Source organism: Budorcas taxicolor, chromosome 14 (genome assembly GCF_023091745.1).
Source record: "Budorcas taxicolor isolate Tak-1 chromosome 14, Takin1.1, whole genome shotgun sequence".
NCBI lineage: Eukaryota > Metazoa > Chordata > Mammalia > Artiodactyla > Bovidae > Budorcas > Budorcas taxicolor.
Window position 1 is genome coordinate 76,805,446 of NC_068923.1, and position 16,100 is coordinate 76,821,545.

Below are 16,100 nucleotides of genomic sequence, written 5' to 3' on the forward strand. Positions count from 1 at the left end.
AAGACCTAAGCAGAGGTGTGTACCTGGAAAGGGACTATTTGCAACAGTTGCTCTGGAGAAGCCCCTGACCCTTAACTACTCAGCTAAATATGGGGTCTCAGGGGCCCTACTGTTATCAGTTATCATAACTGCAGGGGAACTTGAGAAATCAGACAGAATTCCCCTGGGAAGTTAGAAGTGAAGAAAGTGTGGGTGAGGCGGAGGCGCTCCTTACCTGCTCCCGGCCGAAGCTTCTGAGGTGGCTCAGTCCACCGATGCATGATTTTCTGCCGTTCCTTGGCAAAAATGGCAACTGGTGATGCTGTTCTGAAGAGATTGGAGCAGAAGGGTGCAGAAGCAGATCAAATTATTGAATATCTTAAGCAGCAAGTTGCTCTTCTTAAGGAGAAAGCAATTTTGCAGGCAACTTTGAGAGAAGAGAAGAAACTTCGAGTTGAAAATGCTAAATTGAAGAAAGAAATTGAAGGATTGAAACAAGAGCTAGTTAAGGCAGAAATTCAAAATGGAGTAAAACAAATACCATTTCCATCTGGTACTCCACTAAAAACTGATTCTACAGTTTCTGAAAATGAGATACAATCTATACCAATAACAACCGTATCTTCTGGTGCTAAAGAGCAAGTAAAAGGAGGAGGAGAAGAAGAAAAGAAGATGAAAGAGAAAGCTGAAAAGAAAGGAGAGAAAAAGGAGAAAAAACAGCAACCAGTAGCAGGAAGTGCTGACTCTAAGCCTGTTGATGTTTCCCATCTGGATCTTCGAATTGGTTGTATCATCACTGCCAGAAAACACCCTGATGCAGATTCTTTGTATGTAGAAGAAGTAGATGTTGGAGAGAACCCAAGAACGGTGGTCAGTGGCCTGGTGAATCATGTTGCTCTTGAACAGATGCAAAATCGGATGGTGGTTTTACTTTGTAACCTGAAACCTGCAAAGATGAGGGGAGTAGTATCTCAGGCAATGGTGATGTGTGCAAGTTCACCAGAGAAAGTAGAAATCTTGGCACCTCCTGATGGATCTGTTCCTGGGGACAGAATTACTTTTGATGCTTTCCCTGGAGAGCCCGACAAGGAGCTGAATCCTAAGAAGAAGATTTGGGAGCAGATCCAGCCTGATCTTTACACTAATGATGTATGCGTGGCTACATACAAAGGCGCTCCCTTTGAGGTGAAAGGGAAGGGAGTGTGTAGGGCTCAAACTATGGCCAACAGTGGAATAAAATAAAACACTTCAGTTTCTGAAATACATTAGAGAAAACAATAAAAAGAAATAACATTTGTCACTCATAGCTAAAAAAAAAAAGTGTGGCTGAGGTTGTATGTGGGGAGCTCAGGGTACATGCTGGGGAGGAGGGAAACCAGTGGCCCTGACCTGCTGAGTAGGGGCTTGGAATGATTCTCAAAGGTTCCTGGGAGGTGGGTTGTCCTAGCGCTGGACGCTTAAGGGAAAAGCTGGCAGGTGGCTGGGTCAGCATTTGCTGATGTGGAGGCCAGTACTGAGAGAGGGAAGCCACAAGACTGTTTGAAAAGTGACCAACATGGTGACTGATAAGTGTGCAGATTCACACAGGCAGATGGACACTTGTTGTATGTGGAGGGGCGATATAACATGGTACCTCACCCTGGTATTATGGTGGCAACATGATGGCCACATCATTTATCCAGGTGAAGTGAAGTGGGAGTCGCTGTCATGTCCGACTCTTTGTGACCCCATGGACTATACAGTCCATGGAATTCTCCAGGCCAGAATACTGGAGTGGGTAGCCTATCCCTTCTCCAGTGGATCTTCCCGACCCAGGAATTGAACCAAGGTCTCCTGCATTGCAGGCAGGTTCTTTACCAGCTGAGCTACCAGGGAAGCCCAATTTATCCAAACTTAGACACTAAAAAAAAAAAAAAAAACCCTATGATGATCTTTTATTTTTCCATATGTATGTGTGTATTTTTGGCTGCCCAGGGTCTTCGTTGCTGCACATGGGCTTTCTCTAGTTGCGGCAGGTGGGGGTTACTCTCTAGCTGCAATGTGCGGGCTTCTCATTACAGTGGTTTCTCTTGCTGCAGAGCACGGGGTCTAGGCATGCGGGCTTCAGTAGTGGAGGTTCTCTGGCCCTAGAGAACAGGCTCAGTACTTGTGCTGCCTGGGCTTGCCACGTGGCACGTGGAATCTTCCCAGACTAGGGATCGAATCCATGTCCCCTGCACTGGCAGGCGGATTCTTAGCCACTGTACCACCAGGGAAGTCCCCTTAGACACTTAGAAAGGAGAGCTATAATTGTTATGCTTACATTTGTCTGCTCGGGCTGCTGTAACCGGTAGCTTAAATAACTGAAATTCCAAAAACTGTGAGAAATCAATTTCTTCTTTGTGCACATGTACAGAGAGCAAACTTTCTGGTGTCTCTTCTTACAAGAACACTAATCCCATCATGAGGATAGGACCTCACTTAACCCTGCTGCTGCGGCTGCTGCTGCTAAGTCACTTCAGTTGTGTCCAACTCTGGGCGACCCCACAGACGGCAGCCCACCAGGTTCCCTCTTCCTTGGGATTATCCAGGCAAGAATACTGGAGTGGGTTGCCATTTCCTTCTCCAATGCATGAAAGTGAAAAATGAAAGTGAAGTCGCTCAGTCGTGTCTGACTTGTATCGACCCCATGGACTGCAGCCTGCCAGGCTCCTCCATCCACGGGATTCTCCAGGCAAAAGAGTACTGGAGTGGGGTGCCATTGCCTTCTCTGCACTTAACCCTAGTCACTTCCTAAGGCCCCATCTGTAACAGCGTCACACTAGAGGTTAGGGCTCCATATGAACGGGGGCATGGGGCACCAGAGACACAAACATTCACTCCAGAGCAATGCAGGAGCAACCTTCCTGGGCCAGCCAGGAGAAAAGTCCACCCTCTTTCAACCCAGGCCCTGGATCATGCAGAGCTGGCCTTGAGTCCTGCCTCTGCTACCAAATGGCAGTATGTCCTAGAGGGGAGTTACTTAACCTTTGTGAACTTTTACTACATCTGAAAAAGGGGCTTTAAAATTTTTATTTTATTGAATTATAGCTGATTTACAGCATTGTATTAATTTCTGTTGCGTATCAAAGTGCCCATCTTTGCATGAAATGTTCCCTTGGTATCTGTAATTTTCTTGAAAAGTTCTCTAGTCTTTCCCTTTCCATTGTTTTCCTCTATTTCTTTGCGTTGATCACTGAGGAAGGCTTTCTTATCTCTCCTTGCTATTCTTTAGAACTCTGCATTCAAGTGGGTATATCTTTCCTTTTCTCCTTTGCCTTTCACTTCTCTTCTTTTCTCAGCTATTTGTAAGGCCTCCTCAGACAGCCATTTTGCCTCTTTGCATTTCTTTTTCTTGGAGATGGTCTTGATCCCCGCCTCCTGTACAATGTCATGAACCTCTGTCCATAGTTCATCAGGCACTCTGTCTATCAGATCTAGTCCCTTGAATCTATTTCTCACTTCCACTGTATAATCATAAGGGATTTGATTTAGGTGATACCTGAATGGTCTAGCGATTTTCCCTACTTTCTTTAATTTAAGTCTGAATTTGGTAATAAGGAGTTCATGATCTGGGCCACAGTCAGCTCCTGGTCTAGTTTTTGCTGACTGTATAGAGTTTCTCCATCTTTGGCTGCAAAGAATATAATCAATGTGATTTCAGTACTGACCTTCTGGTGATGTCCACATGTAGAGTCTTCTCTTGTGTTGTTGGAAGAAGGTGTTTGCTATGACCAGTGCATTCTCTTGGCAAAACTGTTAGCATTTGCCCTGCTTCATTTTGTACTCCAAGGCCAAACTTGCCTGTTATACAAAGATCGTTCTGTGGTTTTTGAGACTGCACCTAAGTACTGCATTTTGGACTCTTGTTGACTATGAGGGCTACTCCATTTCTTCTAAGGGATTCTTGCCCGCAGTAGTAGATATAATGGTCATCTGAATTAAATTTGCCCATTCCAGTCCATTTTAGTTCACTGATTCCTAAAATATCAATGTTCACTCTTGCCATCTCCTGTTTGACCAATTCCAATTTGCCTTGATTCATGGACCTAACATCCCAGGTTTCTATGCAATATTGCTTTTACAGCATCAGACTTTACTTTCATCACCAGTCACATCCACAACTAGGCCTTGTTTTTGCTTGGGCTCTGTCTCTTCATTCTTTCTGAGTTATTTCCTCACTCTTCTCCAGTAGCATATTGGGCAGCTACTGACCTGGGGAGTTCATCTTTCAGTGTCCTATCTTTTGCCTTTTCATACTGTTCATGGGGTTCTCAAGGCCTAAAAGGGGAACATTTCATGCAAAGATCAGCACAATAAAGGACAGAAAGATATTAACAGAAGCAGAAGATATTAAGAAGAGGTGGCAAGAATACACAGAAGAACTATACAAAAAAGATCTTCATGACCCAGATAATCACAATGGTATGATCACTCACCTAGAGCCAGACATCCTGGAATGCGAAGCCAAGTGGGCCTTAGGAAGCATCACTATGAACTGTGATGTAGAGGTAATGAAACTCCAGTTGAGCTATTTCAAATCCTAAAAGATGATGCTGTGAAAGTGCTGCACGCAATATGCCAGCAAATTTGGAAAACTCAGCAGTGGCCACAGGACTGAAAAAGGTCAGTTGTTTTCATTCCAATCCCAAAGAAAGGCAATGCCAAAAAATGTCCAAACTACTGTACAATTGCACTCATCTCACACACTAGCAAAGTAATGCTCAAAATTATCCAAGCCAGGCTTCAATAGTACATGAACTGTGAACTTTCAGATGTTCAGGCTGGATTTAGAAAAGCCAGAGGAACCAGAGATCAAATTGCCAAAATCCACTGGATCATAGGAAAAGCAAGAGAATTCCAGAAAAACATCTACTTCTGCTTTATTGACTACACCAAAGATTTTGACTGTGTGGATCACAACAAACTGTGGAAAATACTTAAAGAGATGGGAATACCAGACCACCTGACCTGCCTCCTGAGAAATCTGTATGCAGGTCAAGAAGCAACAGTTAGAACCAGACATGGAACAACAGACTGTTTCCAAATTGGGAAAGGAGTACATCAAGGCTGTATATCATCCTGCTTATTTAACTTATATGCAGAGTACATCATGCGAAATGCTGGGCTGGATGAAGTATAAGCTGGAATCAAGATTGCCAGGAGAAATATCAACAACCTCAGATATGCAGAAAGTGAAGAGGAACTAAAACGCCTCTTGATGAAAGTGAGAGGAGAGTGAAAAAGTTGGCTTAACACTCAACATTAAGAAAGCTAAGATCAAGGCATCTGGTCCCATCACTTCATGCAAATAGGCAGGGAAACAATGAAAGTAGTGACAGACTTTATTTTCTCGGGCTCCAAAATCACTGCAGATGGTGACTGCAGCTATGAAATTAAAAGATGCTTGCTCCTTGGAAGTAAAGCTATGACCAACCTAGACAGCACGTTAAAAAGCAGAGACATTACTTTGCCGACAATGGTCCATCTAGTGAAAGCTATGGTTTTTCCAGTGGTCATGTATGGATGTGAGAATTGGACTATAGAGAAAGCTGAGCATTGAAGAACTAATGCTTTTGAACTGTGGTGTTGGAGAAGACTCTTGAGAGTCCCTTGGACAGCAAGATCAAACCAGTCAATCCTAAAGGAAATCAGTCCTGAATATTCATTGGAAGGACTGATGCTGAAGCTGAAACTCCAATACTGATGTGAAGAACTGACCCATTGGAAAAGACCCTGATGCTGGGAAAGATTGAAGGCAGGAGGAGAAGGGGACAACAGAGGATGAGATGGTTGGATGGCATCACCGACTCGATGGACATGAGTTTGAGCAAGTTCCGGGAGCTGGTGATGGACAGGGAGGCCTGGCGTGCTGCAGTCCAGGGGGTTGCGAGGAGTGGGATATGACTGAGTGACTGAAGTAGCTAGATAGCAAAGTGACTCAGTTGTGCGTTTCTATATCTTTCTCATGTTCTTCTCCACTATGGTTTATCGCGGAATATTGAGGATAGTTCCTTGTGCTGTACAGTAGCACATTGCTGTTTACCCATTCTCCATTTACTGCTAGTCCCAAACTCCTAATCCTTCCTTCTGCCTTCTTTCTGCTACCCTCTCCCTCGGCAACCACATGTCTGTGAGTCTGTTTCTGTTTCATAGAATGTTCATTTGTGTTGGATTTTAGATTCCACATATAGGTGATATCCTATGGTATTTGTCTTTCTCTGTGTGGCTTATGTCTCTTTTTATAATCTCCAGGTTCTTCTATGTTGCTGCAAACGGCGTTATTCCATTCCTTTTATGGCTGAGTAGCATTCTGTTGTATATATGTACCATATGTTTATACAGTCATCTGTTGACGAACATTTAGGTTGCTTCCATGTCTTGGCTATTGTAGGTAGTGCTGCAGTGAAATAATGGTATAAGTATCTCTAAAAAGGGGGCTTAATAAGTGTATATTCCTCATGGAATTGTATGAGAATTGCATTAACTACTATATCTATATCTGAAGCAGCACAGAGCACAGCTATCAATATTGTGATCTAACAATAGATTTATATGTAATAAATACACAGATATTATATTCACTCATAAATAAGATGCTATCTCTGCATGTTGACTGTATATATAAATATAACACATTCACAAATATACACTGTTTTGTGGACCAACCCTTTGAATTTGGAAAACAGCAGCCTTTCTCTTCTAAAGTACTCGAGTTCGGAATCATAGCCATTTAGTAATTGTAGGCAGGTGGGCTCAGGGTGGGGGTGGTTAAAATTTAACCATTATTCAAGGCTTGCCCTTGGATAATAAAATTGGGAGAAAATAAGCCTGTCACTAAGGTGATGGGCCTTTCGAGGTACCTGGCAGTGTGGCTGGGCTTCCCTGGCGGCTCAGCTGATGAAGAACCCACCTGCCTGTGCAGGAGACATAAGAGACCAGTTCAGTCCCTGGGTGGGGAAGGTCCTCTGGAGGAGGAAACGACAACCCGCTCCAGTATTCTTGCCTGGGAAATCCCATGGACAGAGGAGCCTGGCAGCCTACAGTCCTTGGGGTCACAAGATTCCCCTGTTCCCTACAAAGCCTGGTGCCTAATCCACTGTGTCTGTGAACTGCAGGGGGTGGTCAGGAAGACTAAGGAAGGGAAGGGGCTGCCTGTTGAGGGGAAGGGGTCTCAGCGGTCAGCTGACCTGAGCCCCAACCCCATGATCCCCAAGAATCTGCTGATCGGTCATTTGGATCTTCCTTTCCCCAAACTGATTCCAGGAAGGAGGTGACCTGGCTGGAAATTTTCTGGTCACTCAAAAGAGGTACCTCCTCTCGCCTTCCCCCTCCCACCTCCATCCCCACCCACTGTATTGCTAACCCTAATATTCCGGCTTATATATTAGGCTCAGAACACAGAAGATTATTGCGTGGCTCTTTTCTCAGTTCTCCCCCGGAAGTCACATCACTGGTGCCATTCTAAATGCCCAGAAGGGAAGTGAACGTATCGCACACAATGGCTGCGTGAGTCCATGGTGGAACCTGGGATGAGAAGGGCTGTGACCAGATCAGCCTCCCAGAGAGGAAGCAGTTCTGTGAACTGACAGGAACCCGTTTGGGAGGTGCTGAGAACAGCCACCCCCAGACACAGCTGCACTGGGAGGCCCGCATGGTCAGCCGCTGACCCTTGTCCCTGCCTTGCCCGAGGTCCCTCTTGCTGAGCACCAACCTCAGCATCATGCTTCCCTCAGCTCTGATGGGCTTTCCATGTCACTGGCATGTCTCTGACCTTCTAGAACACTCTATCAAAGAGGTTCACAGGTCCCTAGATTCCCAGTCACCTCTGGCACACACAGGTCCCCTGAAGAAGACTGGAATGTGTGTGTGCAGGCACGGCTGCACTGAGCTGGGGTGTGGGCCCTCAGCTGGTGCCATTCAACCAGATGGAGACTTGATTCTCCACACGGGCCTCATGATTTGCAACTTCAGAGTTTTGTTTAGCAGGAGCTTAAATTACTACCTATCACAAACTTGTAGGGATGCCTGGAAATATTCAAAATGAGAGTTAAAATCTGGGATGACCAAGAGTTACGTGGATTATTTTTATCAAAAGCTTTTTTCCTAAAATGGATGCCTTTTTTTATCTGGAAATTATTCAAGTTGCATGTCATTGCTTTGCCTGGACTCCTCTCCACCCCCTCTTCACTCCCACCTCACCCCCTTAAACCAATCCCCTCAGTCTCTGCACTTGGCTTTCATGTGCTTTGGACACTGTGTGCCCTGAGGGCCCAGAGAGGGAGCCGACTGCCCCCCGCAGAAGGGTGCTGAAGCTTATTGTACTTCCTTCTGCTTACAGGACACATTCAGCATCGCCACCAAGAAAGCGTCTCTGGATATATTTCTGCCTGATGGAAGGAGCACTAAAGTCGAAATTCTAACATCAGATACTGCCGAAAGAGTTCTGGAGGTAAATTCGATTTAAGTTCCAGCCCCAGACCTGAATTTAGGAATCATTCTGTTTGAAGGCAGGGACAGTTACCTTCTGGAAGCTTCCTGCCTGTCATTTTATTCTGGATGACTCGTTTGTAGAGACAAGAGACTGATGGAGAAATTATCTGAGCGACTGATGGAGGAATCTCAGCTACAGCCAATCTCTGGGATCTCTTCGGTTTTCCCCACTGCCCGTGGGCTGGTGTTGGTTCCCTGGAACTCAGCCAGGGATGTGCCTCCTGCAAAAACTCAAAGTCCTTTATTATGGGATGTCCATGGTTGGGAGCAGGATGGAGGATGGAGCCCAGATGAGTCTATCCAGGGAGACTGATGTCAGGTTCTGGCAGAGAATGACAGTGGGGTTATCAAAGCCAGAAAGACTGCTCCCTTCTCTGATGCAGGGAAAACCCCTGAAACCAACGCCCAGCATTTGTAATCATGGGTGCACAGGGCCAGCCCCGTTTTCCACTCAGTTCTCTAAGGACCCAGAGGATGGGACCCAGAAAGCATTCTTCTTTCTCCAGATGCAGCCATAACTAACCTGGCCCCTGTGGCCTCTCCTCCCTCAACTGAGCTGTGGAGAGGACTCCTTGGTTGGCTCCCAGGTCCCTCTCCTATGGAGGGTTTTAGTTTATCAACTTAAATAGGAAGGTAAAATCAGGCATCTCAAGATTGTCAAGAAGATGCATGTAATCGGGAAATAGCAGAGGAATTGGCAATTGGGGACATACAAACTGGAGAGGTTGCTGGCGTGTCCGCTGAGGGCTTGGAAGAGACTGTATTTCCAGGCTGGGAACGTAAAGAGGGAGAGTTCAGTTAAAGACTGCTGAAACCAAAACAAACAGAGACCGGATTTGAAAATTCCCTGAGCACACAAAACCAGTCCAGTCACACAAACAAAGCTCCATTCCACTTATTTCATGAGACCAGCCTGACCTGGGTCATATCGTGTTTGGATCTCTGGAAACCATGAGCAAAATTTCCCAAGGTTAATGTGAGGCAACCCTGGACCAGCTCCCTAGCATTTAAAAATAATTCCAATATTATCAGTTTTCTGTGAATCAGGCATTTGTGAGAAATCAGCCTCTCAGTCCTTAGGGCTTGTCTTTTTGAGGGCACGCTTGTGGGGTTTTTCATTTTATATCCTCCAGTTGCATTTTAGATTGCAATGCTTTCACCAATTCTACCTTCCAGAGAAACATTCAATGGAGAATAAGAAGTTATGAACAGGAGGGGGTCAGAAGTTTCTAGGACCTTTCCAAGGACGGGAATTCCCTGTGCTGAAGTCCTGGTGTTCGCTGGCTTCTGAGCAGGTGCTCCCTGCTGGGCGCCCAGCCCTTGAGCCTGCTTTGCCCTGAGACCCTGGGCACTTCCTGTTGCATCCTGGCTCCCCTTCCCAGCTTGGAGGTTTGAGCTCACCTGCGCCCTTTTGTTTGCACCCTCAGATTAGGAAATACCCCTTCTCTAGGTCTTGCTCTGCTCGAGAATGATAATTTTATAACTTTCTTCCTAACTGAAGTCACCACATACAGCCTTTTCTTGGCTGCTGGATTGTGACCCGTTTGCATGGTATCGGCAGCCACCTAGCTGCTAAAGCCATTCGCTGAGAAGTTACTATGGTTCCTCCTCCACCTCCTCCTTAGCCCCCCAAATCCTACTTCCACTACATCCCATCTCTCTGCTATTCGTTCACCCTCCCTGTTTCCTCGTTTCCATCCCCATACCCCTAACATCACCCCAAACTAGTTTCCCTTCTTCCAGTCTGGCTAATCTGTACTGATTTCTAGAATGATCTTTCTAGAATGCATCAAGGGCTCTTGATGTTGAACACTAGAGGGGTTTTATACCGAGAGACCCCAGAACACAAATCATAGGTCCCTAAATTGCCCTCCCAGGATGAACAAAGTGGGAGACAGACACACAACAGAAGAAGACAGTGATAGCTGGCGTAGGGAACACAGACTCAGAGAAAGACAGGGATGTACCTGCAGGGTGTAAGCTAATTTGCAGACAGTTGGACCTGTAGAGACCCGGAGAGCAGCCGCCCTGCCTGAAGACACCATTATTGACATGTTTTTCACACACTGGGCTCACTGGCCAAACTAGACATAACTGCAGCTGGAGTCGGCTGCTGCTGGGAATATGGGGTCTCCTATCTTCTGGGGTTAGGTCAAGTCCCAGGTTTAAATTACAGAGCTGCCCCGTCCTAGCTGTTTGAGTCTGGGTAAGTTATTTAATTTTTTGAGTTGATGTCTCAGCAATTATAGGAATAGCTTGTGATCCATCAGCAGTGGCGGTTACCGTTCTTCATCAATATTGGTATTGGTACTGATATTAGAGGGAGTGCTGAATAAACACTGAGCAGGGCAGTGAGTCTGGAGGGCTTCCCTTGTAGCTCAGATGGTAAACTGTCTGCAATGCCGGACACCTGGGTTCAATTCCTGGGTCGGGAAGATTCCCGGGAGAAGGAAATGGCTACCCACTCCAGTATTCTTGCCTGGAAAATCCCATGGACAGAGGAGCCTGGCGGGCTACAGTCCACGGGGTTGCAAGAGTCGGACACGACCAAGCGACTAAGCACACACACAGGGCAGTAAGCCTGGGGTTCCACGACGCCTCCTGTCTTGGCCAGTTTCCCTTTGTAACTAATAGCATAAGATGAATGAGGTACTTTAACCTCAGAAAAATGAACTTCCCCTGTCCCATCACATTGGCTGGTAAGAAATTCAAACCCACGGCATGGACATCCTTGGCGCTGGAAGTAAAACAAAGTCAAGGAGTTTCCCTAAAAGGCAAATCGAACACTTGTGCTGTGTTGCGCTTAGTCACTCGGTCATGTCTGACTCTTTGTGACCCCGCGGACAGAGGGGCCTGCCAGGCGATTCTCCAGGTAAGAACACTGGAGTGGGCTGCCACGCCCTCTTCCAGGGGATCTTTCCAACCCAGGGATCAAACCCAGGTCTCCCACACTGCAGGCAGATTGTTTACCATCTGAGCCACCAGAGAAGTCCAAAAGCAAACACTTGGCCAGGGACTGGCGTGAATTCTCTTCCAGGGAAATTCCATAGCTGGTATAAAATGTAATTTGCATTTTGTAATTAAAAATTATCATCCGTATCTTTTCAAGCCTACTTGTTACCGCTCTCACTTCACCACTCTCATTCCACTTCTCCAGCTATCCTGCTGGGTTCTTTTAAGGACCAGCAACAAAGTAAAATCTCTTTTTATTTTGTATGCATTTGTGCTAATGTAGTTGTACTAGTGGTATCTGAGTTTTGAAGCATCATTAACTTTTGCTAAGAAGGAAATACTATCGTGTCTCTTTTTGTACTGATTTCTCCTCTTGAAAGAAGGTGTTTATCTATGTCTTTATACATTGTAGAAAGCATCTCTGTCCTCTTTCTTCTCACTCCGCTATCTTCCTTGGCATGTAAGCTTGCTGTTTTCACTGAATGAGTCAGAGAAGAGAGGAATCTAATTTGAGTGGATGTGGGTCATATTTACTTTAGGAAAGGGTGACTTTGCAATCTATTACTACTGGTGCACACTCAGCCCCACACACAGAGGTGCCCTGTGGTTTGGTTTGGACTTTTTGTTTGTTTGCTTATTTTTGCCAGGGCCTAGGGAAAAGAGTAAGGTAGAAAGAAGGAAAATGGGGATAAACATTGAGTAAAAGCTGTGAGAAGTTCCCAAGCTCATGTTTATTTTCAGAACTATATTAAGAAGACTCACTCATACCATCCACCTCTTTAGACTGTCTCTCAAGGCAATTTACACACCTCAGGCAGGAAAAGTACCACTTTGAGTCTAGCATTTATACAACTGCCACCTTGAGAACTTGGAGCCCTGGTTAAAAGGTCAGCTCATGAACAGAGCTGTATAGGAGGACCCTCACATGTTGCAGAGGTGGTCCAGCGAATTCAGACTAGGTGTGCAAAGAAATCACCCAGGAACCCTGCCTTAAAGAGGGGTGGGCTGGCTAAGTGGAGAGGGAAAGGGCCAATGGAACAGGAACCTTGGTGAGGGAGGGTGAATGGACGTGAAATGTTACAAGGTTACGGCCTCATGACCAGTGGATACAAATGAAATCATCTGTGTTGAAATGAAAACTGTTTGAGGTAAAGGTCAAAGAGGAATATGAAATGAAGGCAGCCTGTGCCCAGGATCAGAGGTTTTACTGAGCAAAAGCCACATGAGTTAGACTTGACCATCACAGCAGACAGCAGAGAGAAGGAAGCCTGAGGTATCACAGGTGGACATTATCCTGTATACTTTCATATGCCAGCCAAGTGGCGGGGAACATCCCTTTTCCCAGGATCTGGTAATCCAGCCCCTGGGGCAGGCAAGTTGGACAAATGATCGTGGTGAATGGCTACTGCCCCCAGGGGAGAATAAAGACCAAAACCATCTGGGAAGACACGCCTGCATGTGAGATGGGACAAACCAGTCTCAGCTGGGACCAGTTCATGTCCACTGCAGGGGGACCAATTTTTATTTTCTTTACTGTAATTTTTTTTTTTAATTTCTAAATTTTCTAAAATGAGTTTGAACCATTTTTAGATTCAGGAAAGAGTTCTCTTAGTGTCTACTGCCCCCCTAAAGCTCTTTTTTATTGGCATTTACAGGTGGCCGCTCCTAACTTTTCCCTTTTTCTTGTCTTTGGTTAAAGGTGGTGTCACACAACGTTGGACTGTGTCAGGAGCTGCTGGGCTACTTCGGCCTGTTTCTCATTCAGTTTTGCAAAAAGGGCAGGCTGTCTGGTAAGAAGGACAGGAGGAGGTACAGGCAGCCTGAGATGGTGTGGGCTGGTGTGGGCAAGCGCTCAGCCAGGAGACGAAGGATCGCCACTGAGGGGCCGGTTACACTCCCCTCAAGAGGAACTCCCCGGTGTGCGGTCCCTACTATGACTCTTGGCTGCTGGACTGGACATCTGTGTGGGGGGTTGAGGTTGTGCCTTTGGACTTCCCTGGTGGCTCAGACGGTAAAGAATCTGCCTGCAGTGCAGGAGACCTGGGTTCGATTCATGGGTCGGGAAGATCCACTGGAGAAAGCAATGGCAACCCACTCTAGTATTCTTGCCTGGAGAATCCGATGGACAGAGGAGTCTGATGGGCTCCAGTCCATGGTGTCGCAGAGAGCTGGACATGACTGAGGGACTAACGCTTTCACTTTCACTGTGCCTTGGAGCTGGGGGTGAGCTGGGAGTGAGCAGCTCCAGAGAGGCAGTGCAGTCAGGAGCAAGATGTCAGTTCTTTCCAGTAACTACACTTCCTCTGGGGGCTCTTGACCCCAGTCCTGCTGTCTAGGTGCACCTTCATCTCTGCCCTGGCTGCTGGCCACCAGCCATGCCACAGCCCCCTTGTGCTGGAGTGCTGGACTCTGGGCATCAGCAGATCCCATCAGACCATCATGTCTCCTTGTTAAGGAATGTTTGCTTTAAAGCATGGATGGTATAACTCAGTTCTTAGATCCTTTAAAAAACTATACTTGCAGTGAGATAGTGACCAATGACATTATGTTTCATATCAGTCAGTTCAGGTGCTCAGTCATGTCGGACTCTGCGACCCCATGGACTGCAGCACGCCAGGCTTTCCTGTCCATCACCAACTCCCAGAGTTTACTCAAACTCATGTCCATCGCATCGGTGATGCCATCCAACCCTCTCATCCTCTGTCATCCCCTCCTCCCGTCTTCGATCTTTCCTAGCATCAGGGTCTTATCCCATACATTTTGCTTTTCTTCGCAGTGCATTTTTAGAAATTACAAGTTGTTGTTGTTGTTGTGAAATGGTATGTTACCTCTGAGTAGTTTACATATGTTCTCAGGTGTTTTGGGGAGGTGATTTGGAGGTGGAAGTTCGGAAAACCTCTTAACTCGGCCACCAGTAGCTGTGGTGTGCTGGTGAAGGCATTGGATCTCTGTGGACCTCAGTTTCTTCATCCATATCACAATGAAAATGTTCCCTACTCAACGCACTGGTCCTTTTTTTTTTTTAATACCTGTGAGGTTTTTTGTTTTTTTTTTTTAATTTATTTATTAGCTGCACTGAATCTTCGTTGCTGCATGGACTTTCTCTAGTTCTGGCGAGCGGAGGCTGTCCTGTAGTTGTGATGTATGGACTTACTGTGGTGGCTTCTCTTGTTGCTGAGCACAGGCTCCAGGGCATGCGGGCTTCAGTAGCTGTGGGGTGGCTGGGGGGGCGGGCTCCGTAGTTGCAGTTCCCAGGCTCCCGAGCACAGGCTCAATAGTTGTAGCGCACAGGCTTAGTTGCTTTGTTTGCAGCATCTGGGATCTTCCTGGACCAGGATTCGAACCCGTGTGTCCTGCACTGGCAGGCAGATTCTTAACCACTGAGCCACCAGGGAAGCCCAAGGCACTGGTCTTTTATGAGGATCAAAGGCAACTCATTTTTTGAATGAATTTTGCTGCTGTTGCTGCTAAGTCGCTTCAGTCGTGTCTGACTCTGTGCGACCCCATAGACGGCAGCCCACCAGGCTCCCCCATCCCTGGGACTCTCCAGGCAAGAACACTGGAGTGGGTTGCCATTTCCTTCTCCAATGCATGAAAGTGAAAAGTGAAAGTGAAGTCGCTCAGTCGTGTCCATGGACTGCAGCCTACCAGGCTCCTCCGTCCATGGGATTTTCCAGGCAAGAGTACTGGAGTGGGGTGCCATTGCCTTCTCCAGAATGGATTTTAGAAAGTTAAAAATTGTATACAAATGCAAGAGAATATTATTAATGTGATTTTATTCCTTCCAATATTAATGCTCTATTTTATCACTTTAAAAGCACTGTATGTAAACACTGTGTGTAAATATGTATGTATTTCAACCAGGAAGACTCTTTCTTCTTTCTCTAGTCGTGAAAAAATTGGCAGACTTTGAACTCCCATATGTTAGCCTTCGAAGTTCCGAAGTGGAAAACTGCAAGGTTGGACTCAGGAAGTGGTGAGTAAGCATTTATTATGACAGAGTGTTTCAGGATATCTTAGCTTTGCTAATAAGAACTTGTCTGAATCTCACCATATCCGGCTTACAGTCTAACAGCTGGACAGAGCTCAGGGGCTTGGGGAAGGTCAAGAGGAAAGCAGTGAAGGAGGGCGGGGAGAGGAAATGAACCAGAACATTTGTCCTAAAGAATAGGCTGTTGAGGATGACTTTCACTGGCTCAGATTAAAAACCTGAGGGATATTATCATAAGGATGGCAACCATGAAGATTAGGCTGGGGGTGGGGGGCTGGGGATTGAAGCAGGTAATGGAAAGAAATTACAGGGTTTGCTTTGGAATATATGACTGACTATTAATTGAAGGAGTTTATTGATGATTACAAGCAAGTCTGATTTATCTGTTGAACTGTGGTATTTTCTGAAGGCAAAGAGTGGGCTCAGCCAATTTGCAGTGAACTTGAACTCTATGTATTTGGCTTATCTTCCTAATGGATTCCAATTATACATGCTTATTTACCAGAGCCAGACATATTTTCCTAGATTGAGATGAAAACTGGGGGGGGGGGGGGGGGGAAATCTGCTGTATTTTTGCAGAAAACACTTTTATTTCCCCCAGACACAAGGGATCCTATGGAGAACAAGTGAACAAAATAACAGTGAGAAGCAGGACACTCTCCCTTGG

At 46.1% G+C, this 16,100-nt stretch overlaps 2 protein-coding genes across 2 annotated transcripts in view; both read left to right on the forward strand.

The window, feature by feature from the left end:
* The window catches only part of SNX31 (sorting nexin 31), an 80,985-nt gene that overhangs the window by 26,570 nt on the left and 38,315 nt on the right, over positions 1-16,100 (forward strand). Inside the window, exons 5-7 of the mRNA XM_052651797.1 lie at positions 8,339-8,449; positions 13,142-13,232; positions 15,331-15,418. Coding sequence (XP_052507757.1) covers positions 8,339-8,449; positions 13,142-13,232; positions 15,331-15,418 — 290 coding nt within the window. The remainder of the gene's footprint in view (positions 1-8,338; positions 8,450-13,141; positions 13,233-15,330; positions 15,419-16,100) is intronic.
* LOC128059373 (aminoacyl tRNA synthase complex-interacting multifunctional protein 1-like) lies at positions 259-1,221 on the forward strand. Its single transcript, XM_052651798.1, has one exon. The coding sequence runs from the start codon at positions 259-261 to the stop codon at positions 1,219-1,221; it is 963 nt and encodes a 320-aa protein (XP_052507758.1).

Coding starts and splice junctions, on each gene's coding strand:
- LOC128059373 (XM_052651798.1), top strand. CDS start 259: ATGATTTTCTGCCGTTCCTTGGCAAAAATGGCAACTGGTGATGCTGTT.